The sequence below is a fragment of the Myotis davidii genome, unplaced genomic scaffold, assembly GCF_000327345.1.
Source record: "Myotis davidii unplaced genomic scaffold, ASM32734v1 scaffold546, whole genome shotgun sequence".
Classification (NCBI taxonomy): Eukaryota; Metazoa; Chordata; class Mammalia; order Chiroptera; family Vespertilionidae; genus Myotis; species Myotis davidii.
Window position 1 is genome coordinate 74118 of NW_006297836.1, and position 13816 is coordinate 87933.

The following is a 13816-nucleotide window of genomic DNA, read 5'->3' on the forward strand; positions in this document are numbered from 1 at the left end:
AGAAAAGAGCTTATCTTTGCTGATACTGGACTTGTAGCATGCAAATAAGGCCCGGATGTGCAGTGCAGCTATTTGTGGCCATGAGGATTGTGCAACAAAGAAGAGTTCTCCAAAGAAAGAGGAACGAGCAAATGTGAAGAGGGAAGTAAACATGAGAGATGGAGAGAGATTCCTCGGGTTCCCGACAGCAGTTTCCTTCCTGATTCCAGTATCTTGAGATGCTGTTATATTCCTTCCTTGGTGACCTACAATCACTTCTGGCTTGTGATTAGGAACCACGTCTCTTCTTTTGCTTGAGCTACATCAAGTGGGCTCCAACTACATTCAATGGAAGAGGCCTCACACTAAGACGGGGAGTGTCTGTGCTGAGTGAGGCCCCTTTGAGCAATCAGAGACTTACCAAGGCACAGTGTGGGTCCTGGTTAGAGAGGCATGTTCCCGGATGGTAGAGAGGTTTCTCAGATCTAGCGGAGGTGGCCGTGCTACAAGACAACACACAATATCCACGAGGGTAAGTTCTCAGGAGTTCAAGGCCAGAATCTAAAGACTATAATAAACTCTGACATTGCACTTAGCTAGCACATCAAATGCAAATTTACTAAGAAGCAGCACCGATGATGAATGTGAACTTCACTGTCCTACTCTTTCCTGCCTCGCTGGGAATAGAGAGAGGACAACTACTGAGCAAATGGTCATGTGACCAGCTGGAGGTAACAATGAGGCAATACATTTAGTCAATATACACTTAATAAGGACTCATTATACCGTGTCAGGTGTGGTTCTAAGTCAGGAGTGGGGAACCTTTTTTTCTGCCAAGGGCCATTTGGATATTCATAACATCATTCGTGGGCCATACAAAATTATCAACTTAAAAATTAGCCCCCCAGTGTGGTTCAGTGATTGAGCACTGAGCAATGAACCAGGAGGTCACGGTTCAATTCCCAGTCAGAGCACATGCCCGGGTTGTGGGCTCAATCCCCAGTGTGGGGCGTGTAGGAGGCAGCCGATCCATGATTCTCTCTCATCGCTGATGTTTCTATCTCTCCCTCTCGCTTCCTTTCTGAAATCAATAAAAACATATTTTTTAAAATGTAAATAAAATTTAAAATTCAGTTTCTCAGTTGCACTAGCCACACAAAGTTCTGTTGGACAGCATTGCTATAGAAAGTTAACTGAACAAAAGAATAATATCTACCTCAAAGCTACAGGTCCCTGCTAAATAGTTTCTGACCAGAATGAATGGTTATTTCCTCTGAACCTCGTAAGACAGGGTCTGTTCTCCTATTTAGTACAGACTTCATAATTCTTCTTCTTCTTCCAGATGTTTTTTATATCTTCTTTCCTCTCAGACTAAAGAACCTTCCTTGCTTCCTCATCTTTGCATCCCGCCCCGTGCCCAGAACAGCACTATCCACACTGTGAATGTGATTTGACTCAAATTGAATGGGTGAGACTGGAAGGGACCAGACATGAGTAAGGGATTTAGTTACCAGCTTTGGGCACGGCCGCCTGAAGGAGTAGTTTTCCCAAAGGGCAAAGCGGGGGAGGGTCTGAGATCAGTCATGGTACTGAATATTTCCTGGGAACCACATAGCCCCAACTAGGCAGGTGGCAGTGGCCAGGAATGAAGTTAGAAAAGTGACTTTGACCTGCTTTTCCTCTTTCCCCCTTACCCTGTCTCCCTGCCTGGCCATGCTGCTCAGCAGCCCAGAGAGGCTGCCTGGGAGCAATGCAGAAGCTTCAGGGAGCGCTGTGCACACAGGAGCCAGACTGCTCATGGCTGAAGTCTTCTGCCCCCTGACACAACGCATGCACAGGGCACTGAGCGATAAGTTGCATACGATCAGGCCTGACATTCAGAAATGAGTGTCAGCCCTGGCTGGTGAGGCTCAGTTGGTTGAGCATCAATCGCCCCACGCACCAAAAGGTTGCCAGTTTGATTCCCAGTCAGGGCACATTGCCCGCATTGCGGACTCGATCCCCAGTAGAGGGCGTATAGGAGGTAGCCCATTGATGTTTCTCTCCCTCTCCCTCTCCCTTCCTCTCTCTCTCTCAAATCAATAAATACATTCCCATCCACCATCATTTATTTCTGGGCCGTTTGCCTCTGGAATGAACTTGGCTTTGGAGGCTGTATTTGCAGGGTCACAGGGCCTGTAAATCCGCTGACTCCTTTTATCATGATAACCTGGGGTAGCAAGGTTCCCCGGGCCTTCCCATTCAATTCCAGCCGTTTCTCCTCACCCTGAAACTTCCCGGTCCTCTAGGATGGTTCCTCTAGTGTTTCCTTCCCAGAGAGTGTCAGGAAGGAAACCCCGCCCCCATGGCTGCTCCCCTCTCCTACACAGCAGGCCCGGCCACGTGGCTTACGTTTCCTCTGAGGCTTGAGATCTCTATTCACTGGAGGAGGTTCCAGGTCTGCAGGTAGCTTGGGCAGTGGGCTCACGATGCTTCCTGAGCTCATGGGGATGTAGTCATCAGGGCTGCACTGGGCTCGGAGGCAAGCAGTGGCGACGTGGGGGCCCATGGGCACGTAGCCATCCTCGGCACTGGCTGATGTTGTGGGGTACATTGGGGAGAACCTGCTCGGCTGCAAAAGAACAGGTACAGGGTTGGAAACCACAGAACGGTCATGGAAACTGCTACCGGTGGGCAACGTCGCCTACCCTGGCCTACGCACAGGGTTTCGGTTGCAAATGATCCAAGAATAACTCTGAACTTCCTTAGGAAAGTCAGGCGAGCCTCTTATTCAAGCTCTGCTCCTGGACTCATTGTGTGAGGTGGGTGATAACTTTCCTAGATCTGATGCTGGAAGACAGACGGTTGTGAATGGACGCAGACGCTTTCAGTACAAAGTGATGCCTTCAGAGAGTCTACATCTGCTGCCCGCTCAGACTGTTTAACAGCAGTGACTCAAGTGTACTGACATTTTGATGTTTTTTAAACTAGTTTCCTTAAAGCTGAAAATATTGACAAATGGCTCTGATTAGCCTTTCTAAAGAAAATGAAACAAAACAAAAATTTAAAGAAATAAAAAATAAAGTGATGCCTTTAGTAGCTACCCCGAGTCAGGTGGGTGTCATTAGAACCGGCAGTCTCCTCACAGAACACCAAGCCCAGCAGTTTCTAAACAAGTTCATGCCTTAAGGGGAGACTGGAACGGTCCTCAGAGAGTCAGAGCGCTGAATGTCATAAGACTTCAAGGGCTTAAAGGAACTCAAGGGCCAAACTCACCAAATTTAAACTAAGCCGCTTGTCTCGGTGTCTTAAGGATTGGCCTTCTACATCAGCTGCAAGAAACAAGATGGGGTGGTGAGATATGTAGGACAACATCCCTTTAAACTAGGGTCCAGGCCTAGCCGGTGTGGCTCAGTGGTTGAGCATCAACCTACAAACCAGGAGGTCATGGTTTGATTCCCAGTCAGGGCACATGCCCGGGTTGCAGGCTTGATCCTCAGTGGAAGGCGTGCAGGAGGCAGCCGATCAATGATGCTCTCTCCTCACTGATATTTTTATCTTTCTCTCCCTCTGCCTTTCTCTCTGAAGTCAATAAAATATTTAAAAATCAATCAATCAATCAATCAATAAACAAACTAGGGTCCAAGAGACTATGCACTGTGGGACCCTGGACTCAGCTCCCAAGAGGCAGAGAAGCGGAACAGTTTCTATACACAAGGCTTGCTAGCAAGTCTTGTTGGGCAGTCAGAACAGATGGAAATCAGGCCAGATTTTGAAGAAGTCTGTGTATGATAGCATTAGTTGTCTCTGTGAGTTAGGAAGAGGTGTGGCACATCATTAACAAATGCTGGTTGTATTTATTACATCAATTTTCTGAGCTTAGACATGGTGGAGACAGAACTGGAGGTTTGAGGAGAGGAGAGAAGGTGTGAGATGGGCCTGGTGTTGATCAGGAGAGTAGGGTGAACAGAGAAGTGACAGCATTGGCCAGCAGCATTGGGGGCTCGTTTGAGATCTGTGACCATGAATCGGTGACCGTGATTTTGTGCAGCCATAGTCAGCTACTCGAGTACAGGCATGGAGAGAGAGGAAACTTGTCAGATGGGTGTGACATAAAAATTTAGAATATTGGTTGAACTGAAAGAGAGGTCCATAAAAATAAAATTAAGCTTAAAAATAAGTAAAAATTTTTTAAAAAATTAAAAGATAAAAAAATAAAGTTAGTGATCAACATGGCGTTGCTGACTTTTTATTGTGCTAGGAAAGAACATTAAGAACAAAACAAGAACTTATACCCATCACCATTATTTCATAGAAATATATTTTAAATGTTTGTAAGTATATATAAATGTTTGTAAGTATATATATATATATATATATATATCCATTTGGATATTTATAGCATCATTCCTGGCCATACAAAATTATCAACTTAAAAAGGAGCCTGCTATATTTGGTCAAACATTTAACTAACTCACCACTAATGCCTTGGCAGGGCCAGACCAAATGATTTCTCAGGCCTTAGACGGCCCTTGGGCCAGATGTTTGCCACTCTTGGTCTAGAAATCCTATATAATAAAGAGCTAATATGCTAATTAGACCGAACAGCAGAACAATTGTCCAGACGACCATCCGGACAACCTTCTGGATGAAGCCGGGGCTGTGAGGGTCGAGCCCCTTGCACGAATTTCGACTCTAATAAGATACAATTTGGGGGAATTAGCAGCTTAAAGATGTCAACCAAAACCGTAAGAGTAGTGAGATTCTCTAGGTTGCAAATGTTAAGTATAAAAGCCAGAGGATCCCAATATTTAAAGAGCAGGAAGATGAGCAGTGGCTCATCCTGACGGTGCAATCGCAGGGTGATGAGCAAAGTCAGGGGCAGGGCTTCCGGCCTAAGGAAGGAGAGAATGGCCAACAATGCTGACTGCTGGTGGCAAGTGAGGCAAGTGCTTTTAGCACATGCAGACCAGAGCAAAGTGTCCCCCGAGAACTTGGAGATGTCAAAGGTCAGGTTGTCTCTGAGAAATAAACCGGAATCAACATCGTCTTAAAGTGAGAGAATAACTCCCGTCTCCAAAAGATGTGATGGAGATGGATGGAATTAAGAATATGTATTATATATGCACATGTATGTATGTATGTATGCTTCTATGTCTTCAAGGCTGCAGAAGTACCGGTGGTAAAAGCTGTTCTGCAGTCATACTGTATAGTTTAAAATCTCTACTCCCGCCGAAACTGGTTTGGCTCAGTGGATAGAGCGTCGGCCTGCGGACTGAAAGGTCCCGGGTTCGATTCCAGTCAAGGGCATGTACCTGGGTTGCGGGCACTTCCCCAGTGGGGGATGTGCAGGAGGCAGCTGATCGATGTTTCTCTCTCATCGATGTTTCTAACTCTCTATCTCTCTCCCTTCCTCTCTATAAAAATCAATAAAATATATTTAAATAAATAAATGAATAAATAAATAAAATCTCTACTCCTACCACTTATTAGCTGTGTGACACTGGGTAAGTTACTTAACCTCTCTGTGTCTCAAGTTTGTAATCTGTAAAATAAGACCAATAATAGAATCTATTGCATAGGACTGCTGGAAACGTTAGATGCGTTAGTGCACATGAAGAACTTAGTACAGTACCTAGAACACGTCAAGTACTTAAATCCTAGAAATTATTATGGATGTTGTTGATAAAGAATATGTGAACACAGTCCCCTAACTCCCTTTCCATGACCAGATCCCTACTGATGTCACCAAATAATACCAATATAAAGAAAACCCTGCCCGTCCGGTGTGGCTCAGTGGTTGAGCGTAGTTCCACGCACCAGGAGGTCACGGTTCGATTCCCGGTCAGGGCACATGCCCGGGTTGCAGGTTGTATCCCCAGTGTGGGGCGTGCAGGAGGCAGCTGATCAATGATTCTCTCATCATTGATGTTTCTATCTCGTCCTCTCCCTCTCCCTTCCTCTCTGAAATCAATACAAATATTTAAAAAGAAAAAGAGGAGCCAGGCTTCTCTCTGTACCTCACTATTTGCATCCAACACTTACCTTTCCAGGTTCTCACGTTATCTAAGCCCGAAAGGGAGATCCTTCTTGGTGCCGCAGTGAATTCTGGCTTTCTGATGCTGCTGTGCCCACTCCACAGTAGCTGCTCCTCTTGGCGCCGTTCCGAGAGATGAATTGGCTTAGGGGGGCGGGGAGGTGGCGTGTTGGGCACAATGTCTAGTTCTTTTACCCTGAAGGGTAAGGAGCGCTGGTTCTTATCTACCTGAAGGGTGGGGTTTAAGGACGTTTCCAGCAATGGTGAGGAAAAGTGGTTCCTGGCGGGCCCATTGATATCTCTGCTCCAGGTCAGGGCAGCCTGAGGCCTTGTGGGAGGTGCCTCCTGAGACCCATTCCTCTGGACTGAGGGGTGGACCAAGTTAACGTAGGGCAGCGCCTGCAGGCCGTCAACAAAAACATCATCGAATGAAGTCTGTTCCAAGGAACGCTCTGAGTTTGACCAGCTGTCGCATCTGGTGGGTAAACTGAGGGAAGAAAAGCATGGACATTTGACTGCAATGGAGCAGGTGCCTGGCCACTGTAGTTGGTCCCACAGCGACACTGCTGATACAGAATTGGCAGAAGTCTGAGGAGAAAGCCATCCACCCACCACAAAACCCAGGGGGCCTCACTCCTGATCCTCAACGATCAACTTTTATTTGACTTCTGTAGCTGCATTCCCTCTACAACCCTCAGCCACACCTACCCCTGGATGCAGAAAAAAAGTAGTTGGTTGTTTTGTGTGGTTTTTTTCATATGAAAATGCAAGGTTAGAAGTGAAAGCCACAACGCTGAAATCCATGACTCATTTTGTTGAGTATAACGCATGCTGCACCCTTCATAGCGGTTGACAGTGATCTGGCCCCACCTTGTCAGTCGCAGGAAGAGAAGCAAGGGCAGATACATCCTCTAGGACAGTGGTTCTCAACCTTCCTAATGCCGCGACCCTTTCATACAGTTCCTCATGTTGTGGTGACCCCCAACCATAAAATTATTTTCATTGCTACTTCATCACTGTAATTTTGCTACTGTTATGAATCGTCATGTAAATATCTGATAGGCAGGATGTATTTTCATTGTTACACATTGAACATGATTAAAGCATAGTGATTAATCACAAAAACAATGTGTAATTATATATGTGTTTTCCAATGGTCTTAGGCGACCCCTGTGAAAGGGTCACGACCCACAGGTTGGTGACCCACAGGTTGAGAACCGCTGCTCTAGGAGCTGCTATAGCTAAACGGGCTGACGGGGGCGGGCGCACTGAGCACATCTCAGTGACAGGCCCTGCAAGAGGAGGTAGCGTGGGCTGTGCAAACAGGGGAGAGTGCGTGGGAGAGGCTGGCTCAGAGAGTCCGGCGCATGAGCATACCTGGCGTGGTGCAGTCTTCCACTCTCACAGTTGGACAGAATCAGATAATCAGGAAGGAAGAGCAACTCTGACTCACTTCTGGTTTCCTCAGTGGCTATGGTATTAGAGTTTGGGTCATCTCTTGGCAAGGGGGAGCTGACAGCATGGGCGGTGTGAAGGAAGCTGGCAGGGGATGGCTGGAGGGAGGAGGGCGTGTGAGCGAGGCTCTCCACGGAATCTGCTGGAGGAATCATTTCCCAGGTTAGCGGTTAGGAATGGCTATAACACTCACTCGCAATTTCTCAAACAGCATCTAAAGAAGCCAAATAGAAGATGCAAATTACAGCTGGTGTTTGTACTGATGGAGGAGACCATTTCCCCAAGCTATAAACAATGTCTGGGAAAGAGGGCCAGTGTTCCAAGAGTGAAGTATTGAATCAATTAAGAGTAAAAAAAAAAAAAAAAACCCACCCCAAGCATTCATGGTATAAAAATCTGCAGTTAAATAGTCTATACACAGCTTCTTTATGGCCTTCAGCCTCAGGCCTGCATCACTGTTTATTCACTCAAAAAATATACATATATATACACACACACACACACACATATATATATATACATATATATTTATGCATGTCAGATACATATGTATGTACTTACATATGCATTTCTACGTGTATATATATGTACACATATATAGATAAATGTCTGTCTACAGGAATAGGCAAAAGTAGATTTACAGTTGTGAACACGCAAAACTTAGTTTATTCTTTTTAAAAATATATTTGTTATTGATTTCAGACAGGAAGGGAGAGGAAGAGTGAGAGAGAAACATCAATGATGAGAGAGAATCATTGATCAGCTGCCTCCATGCTCCACACTGGGGATGGAGCCCACAACCTGGGTATGTGCCCTGACCGAGAATCAAACCATGACCTCCTGGTTCATAGGTTGACACTCAACCACTGAGCCACGCCGGCTGGGCAAGTTTATTCTTGTATTATTATTTATTCTTATGTATTTTCCATGCAAACAACTTTAAACTAGTTTTGCCCACCCCTGTATATAGAACACCTACTTTGCACCTAATATGGGTCCAGATCTGTTTTAACTCTGCCAGTACAGCTGAGACAAAAGCTCTGCCCTTACTGTCCACCCCAGGAGACAGACAAGTGACACATAAATAAAGAACACTGCTGATGATAGAGTGTTAATGGCGTAGAAGGAAAAGGAAGGGAAAAATGGGGTGTTGTGATGGTTAGTGAAGCCCACATTTCTCAAGGAGCATAACATTCAGAAACTCCCAACGAAAAGCCTGCTTTTATTTCCCCCTTTGAACCAAGTTGGCAGGAGTTCAGAACTCCGGACGCAGAGTGACTCAGAACTGCACGGGTTCAAGTCCAGGCTCTACTGTCTAGCTGCTGTGAACGTGGGCAAGTTAGCTTCCGGCTCCGAGTCTCCTTGTCTGTACAGTGGAGACGCAGAAGAGATCTAGGATCAGACGAGCTGATGTGCAAAAGCATTTAACGGAGCTCCTGGCAGAGTGTGCACAATGTGCTGACTGCCTATGCTGCCAGAGACAGAAGCAAACACTATGTGTGAAAAGCCACAGAGAGCCCTCTGGGTGTGGTTCTCCCATGAAGAGGACTCTGCCCTTACATCCTTCTAAAAACGCAGGGGAGACATAGGGAATAAAAGAGGTCAGAGGGGGTTTCTGGCTTCCTCCCACTTGGTGCCAGAGCTTTCCATTTCCTGCCTGGGGCCTTCCTCATTCCTGTTCCTCTTTGAATATTAGGACACATGTTATGTATCTCTGTTTTAGGATAACTCCTGGATGAGGAAAGAGAGAGAGGAAACACATAACGTGACACACAAATATATAGCTACTAGTAGTTTGGGCTGAATGTAGGGTGGCGAAGAGCGAGCGACAAGGCTGGGGGGAGTCTGCTTGCTCGCCATGTGAGAGTCCAGCCAGGGTGCATTCACTGCCACTCGCTAATAAGCTTCTGTTGCAGCAAGGATAAAGAGCTCGCCCTCACTTCATTTCCTTTTATCTGAGTGCTGTCGAAGCTCAACAATGTTCCTGAATAGCCTCACTTAATAAGCTTTCCTGGTTAATGAAAAAAAAAAAAGGCCCTAGCCGGTTTGGCTCAGTGGCTAGAGCGTCAACCTGTGGACTGAAGGGTCCTGGGTTCCATTCCAGTCAAGGGCACATGCCTGGGTTGCAGGCTTGAACCCCAGTGTGGGGCGTGGAGGCAGCCGATCAATGATGATTCTCTCTCGTCATTGATGTGACTCTCCACCGCCACCTAGCGTTGAATATAGGTACTTCAGCAGCCGATGCTAAGCACAAGGTGACAGTGGAAATGTTGAAGCAACTGTTGAGCAAGTTTTAGGAGTAAGGTTGTTGTCTACCAGACTAAGGGTACAAGAAATCAGATGGGCCTGGCCAGTGTGGCTCAGTGGTTGACCATCAACCTATAAACTAGGAGGTCACAGTTTGATTCCCAGTCAGGACACATGCCCGGGGTTGTGGGATCCATCCCCAGTGTGGGATGTGCAGGAGGCAGCCGATCGATGATTCTCTCTCATCATTGATATTTCTATCTCTCTCTCCCCTTCTCCCTTCCTCTCTGAAATCAATACAAATATTTTTTTAAAGAAATCAGATGGTTTGAGGGTCAGGGCATGCTGCTCGACACAAAACCCATAAAGGGGAGTGAATTATAATCCTAGGTGCATTCCACTTGATATATTACATAGAAAGGGCAGAGTGTGAGTGTGAGTGTGTGTGTGTGTGTGTGTGTAAGAGAGCATATATTACATAGAAAGGGCAGTGAGTGAGTGTGAGTGTGAGTGTGAGTAAGAGAGCATATATTACATAGAAAGGGCAGTGAGTGAGTGTGAGTGTGAGTGTGAGTAAGAGAGCATATATTACATAGAAAGGGCAGTGAGTGAGTGTGAGTGTGAGTGTGAGTAAGAGAGCATATATTACATAGAAAGGGCAGTGAGTGAGTGTGAGTGTGAGTGTGAGTAAGAGAGCATATATTACATAGAAAGGGCAGTGAGTGAGTGTGAGTGTGAGTGTGAGTAAGAGAGCATATATTACATAGAAAGGGCAGTGAGTGAGTGTGAGTGTGAGTGTGAGTAAGAGAGCATATATTACATAGAAAGGGCAGTGAGTGAGTGTGAGTGTGAGTGTGAGTAAGAGAGCATATATTACATAGAAAGGGCAGTGAGTGAGTGTGAGTGTGAGTGTGAGTAAGAGAGCATATATTACATAGAAAGGGCAGTGAGTGAGTGTGAGTGTGAGTGTGAGTAAGAGAGCATATATTACATAGAAAGGGCAGTGAGTGAGTGTGAGTGTGAGTGTGAGTAAGAGAGCATATATTACATAGAAAGGGCAGTGAGTGAGTGTGAGTGTGAGTGTGAGTAAGAGAGCATATATTACATAGAAAGGGCAGTGAGTGAGTGTGAGTGTGAGTGTGAGTAAGAGAGCATATATTACATAGAAAGGGCAGTGAGTGAGTGTGAGTGTGAGTGTGAGTAAGAGAGCATATATTACATAGAAAGGGCAGTGAGTGAGTGTGAGTGTGAGTGTGAGTAAGAGAGCATATATTACATAGAAAGGGCAGTGAGTGAGTGTGAGTGTGAGTGTGAGTAAGAGAGCATATATTACATAGAAAGGGCAGTGAGTGAGTGTGAGTGTGAGTGTGAGTAAGAGAGCATATATTACATAGAAAGGGCAGTGAGTGAGTGTGAGTGTGAGTGTGAGTAAGAGAGCATATATTACATAGAAAGGGCAGTGAGTGAGTGTGAGTGTGAGTGTGAGTAAGAGAGCATATATTACATAGAAAGGGCAGTGAGTGAGTGTGAGTGTGAGTGTGAGTAAGAGAGCATATATTACATAGAAAGGGCAGTGAGTGAGTGTGAGTGTGAGTGTGAGTGTGAGTGTGTGTGTGTGTGTGTATGTGTGTGTGTGTCTAAGAGAGCATTAGAGCATAAAGAGAGAAGGAGAAAGAGCCTTCTGGGTCATTTGCTCCCACTGTCCAGAAATGGCCCAGAATTAACGTGGGGCAAATTTCCCTTGCACAGACCTTGAGCCAACTGGAGATATGAGAAGTCTTCCCCGCCTATGATAAGTAGCCAAATTCTGCCTTTCTACCATCTAGTCCTAAGCAGTACAATAGGCAACAGAAAAGCTGGAATTCCACAAGTTTTTGAAAGATGGTGATGCTTATATTTCTAAAGAATCAGCAGCAGCTGCAGCACGGGGAAAGTCAGCGCCCTACAGGACGTGCTCACCCTTTTACTCTCACTGAATGCATTCCCTGTGGCTTATGGGAGCAAAGGCGCAGAGCGGCTTCGAAGCCACTGAGGTTGTCCATTAGCTCAGTGTGTGCTACATTTGGACCTGAAGTTAAAATCAGGTGAGCCCGGCAGGCGTGGCTCAGTGGTTGGGTGTAGACCCATGAACCTGGAGATCACAGTTCGATTCCCGGTCAGGGCACAGGTCCGGGTTGTGGGCTTGATCCCCAATGTGGGGCATGCAGGAGGCAGCCGATCAATGATTCTCTCTCATCGTTATTTCTAGCTCTCCCTCTCCCTTCCTCTCTGAAATCAATAAAAATATATTTTAAAAAAAAAAAAAGGCTGGCAAATAGCAAGAGCTCTGTAAATTTTAGCTCCTTGCATTTAACTAGATTAGATGCCCATTTACCATGCCCACATGACCAGTTCTTCCCACACACCCTGGCACTTAATTTTGTGGTGTTTTAATTTCATCACTCCCAGTTTGATTTCACCATCTTCTCTATTTAGTCTGTGCCCCAGGGTCAACTGCTGCATTTGCTACCTCATGGGTCCCTTTTTTGTCCCTCCTACCTCACCCTCCTACTATTTTTTTGTAACTCCTCAAGCTGAGGTTACTTCAGTGGCTGCTCAACTCCAGTGTTCCCAACTCTAATCCAACCTACATGGCTCTTAAAATATATTTTAAATATATATATTTTTTTTTAAAAAAAATCAGGTGGAAGGGAGACATTCCTGGTACTGTACTTGGTGGGTGGCAACAGTTGTGATATATAAATTAGCCAGCCACCCCTTCAGCACCAGGAACCCCGACTCTGCTCTCACCTGCACCATCCTCCAGGTGGCCGAGGTTGCAGACTTGGCTGATGCTGTGTACCCACACATGCATTTCTTCCTCGGTCTTGGCCACCAGATAGAACGTCCGCGAAGTAGTCTTCACGATGAACACGAAGTTGTTCTGGAACTCCTTCCTCACGAAGCCAGGGCCCGCATGCTTCCACACCGCACACTCGCTGAGGTCAATCACACGAATGGGCTTGCTGGAGTGTTTGTTCCTGTAGTACTCCAACACGTCGGGGTTGCCACACATGCGGCCCCGCCGGAGGACAAACCAGCGCTTGCGCCAGGCCTGCAGAGAGGCAAGTCAACAAGGAGTTACTGGACCAATTGCCCTTGCTGCTCCCTCTGCCGAGAACCTATTTCATGAAAGGACAGCAAAAGGAAGTCAATCAGCCATTCGAACAATGCAACGCGAAGTCCACCCTGTTTGGATTCAAGGGGTAACTAGTGCGCCATCTTCAAGTCTGCTTTATTCTCTTGTTGTTAATCATCGCCTGTAGGTATTTTCCCATTGCTTTTTAGAGAGAGTGGAAGGGAGAGAGGGAGGAGGAGGAGAGAGAGAAACATCAATGTAAGAGAGACACATCGATTGGTTGCCTCCCAAATGCCCACCAAGGTGGGCCGGGTTGGGACTCGATCCCTAGTAGGGAATGTGCAGGAGGCAGCCATCAATGATTCTCTCTCATCATTGATGTTTCTATCTCTCTCTCTCTCTCCTTTCCTTTCTGAAATCAATAAAATAAATTTTTAAAGAAACATCGATGTGAGAGAGACAAGTTGATTGGTTGCCTCCTGCATGGGCCCTGACGGGGTCGGGGGATTGAGCTTGCAATGGAGGTACAAGCCCTTGACCACAATCAAACCCATGACCTTTCAGTCTTCGGGCCCATGCTCTATCCACTGAGCCAAACCGGCTAGGTCTCAAGTCTGCTTTATTCAATAATGATAGGATGGGTCATTTGGGGGGAGTGTAGTAATAGGATTCGCACCCACAGGTTGAAGGACCAGAATTATACAATCAATGCAGCAAAGACATGTGATATAAATGTATTTATGCTCATGCCCCAAAACACACAAAACACCTTATTAATGAAGAACAAAAAGGAAGCTTTCTTATCATCCTCTATCTCAGGGGTGGGCAACCCCTGGCACGCGTGCGAAACATGGCACATCAGTAACTTTTGCTGGCACGCGAAACCCTCTCTTATAATCTTCCATTTACAATTTTTTTCTTTTTCTTTTTTTTTTCTTTTTTCTTTTTTTACTTTATTTTTTTCTTTTTTCACCTTTTAAATAAGACAGCAATTTATTTTC

At 45.9% G+C, this 13816-nt stretch overlaps 1 protein-coding gene across 1 annotated transcript in view; it reads right to left on the minus strand.

The window, feature by feature from the left end:
• Positions 1-13816, minus strand: part of GAB3 (GRB2 associated binding protein 3) — a 22075-nt gene that overhangs the window by 7424 nt on the left and 835 nt on the right. Inside the window, exons 2-7 of the mRNA XM_006773711.1 lie at positions 12488-12791; positions 7373-7589; positions 6004-6482; positions 3235-3290; positions 2371-2590; positions 401-482 (exon numbers count right to left, since the gene is read on the minus strand). Of these exons, the coding sequence (XP_006773774.1) occupies positions 401-482; positions 2371-2590; positions 3235-3290; positions 6004-6482; positions 7373-7589; positions 12488-12791 (1358 nt within the window). The remainder of the gene's footprint in view (positions 1-400; positions 483-2370; positions 2591-3234; positions 3291-6003; positions 6483-7372; positions 7590-12487; positions 12792-13816) is intronic.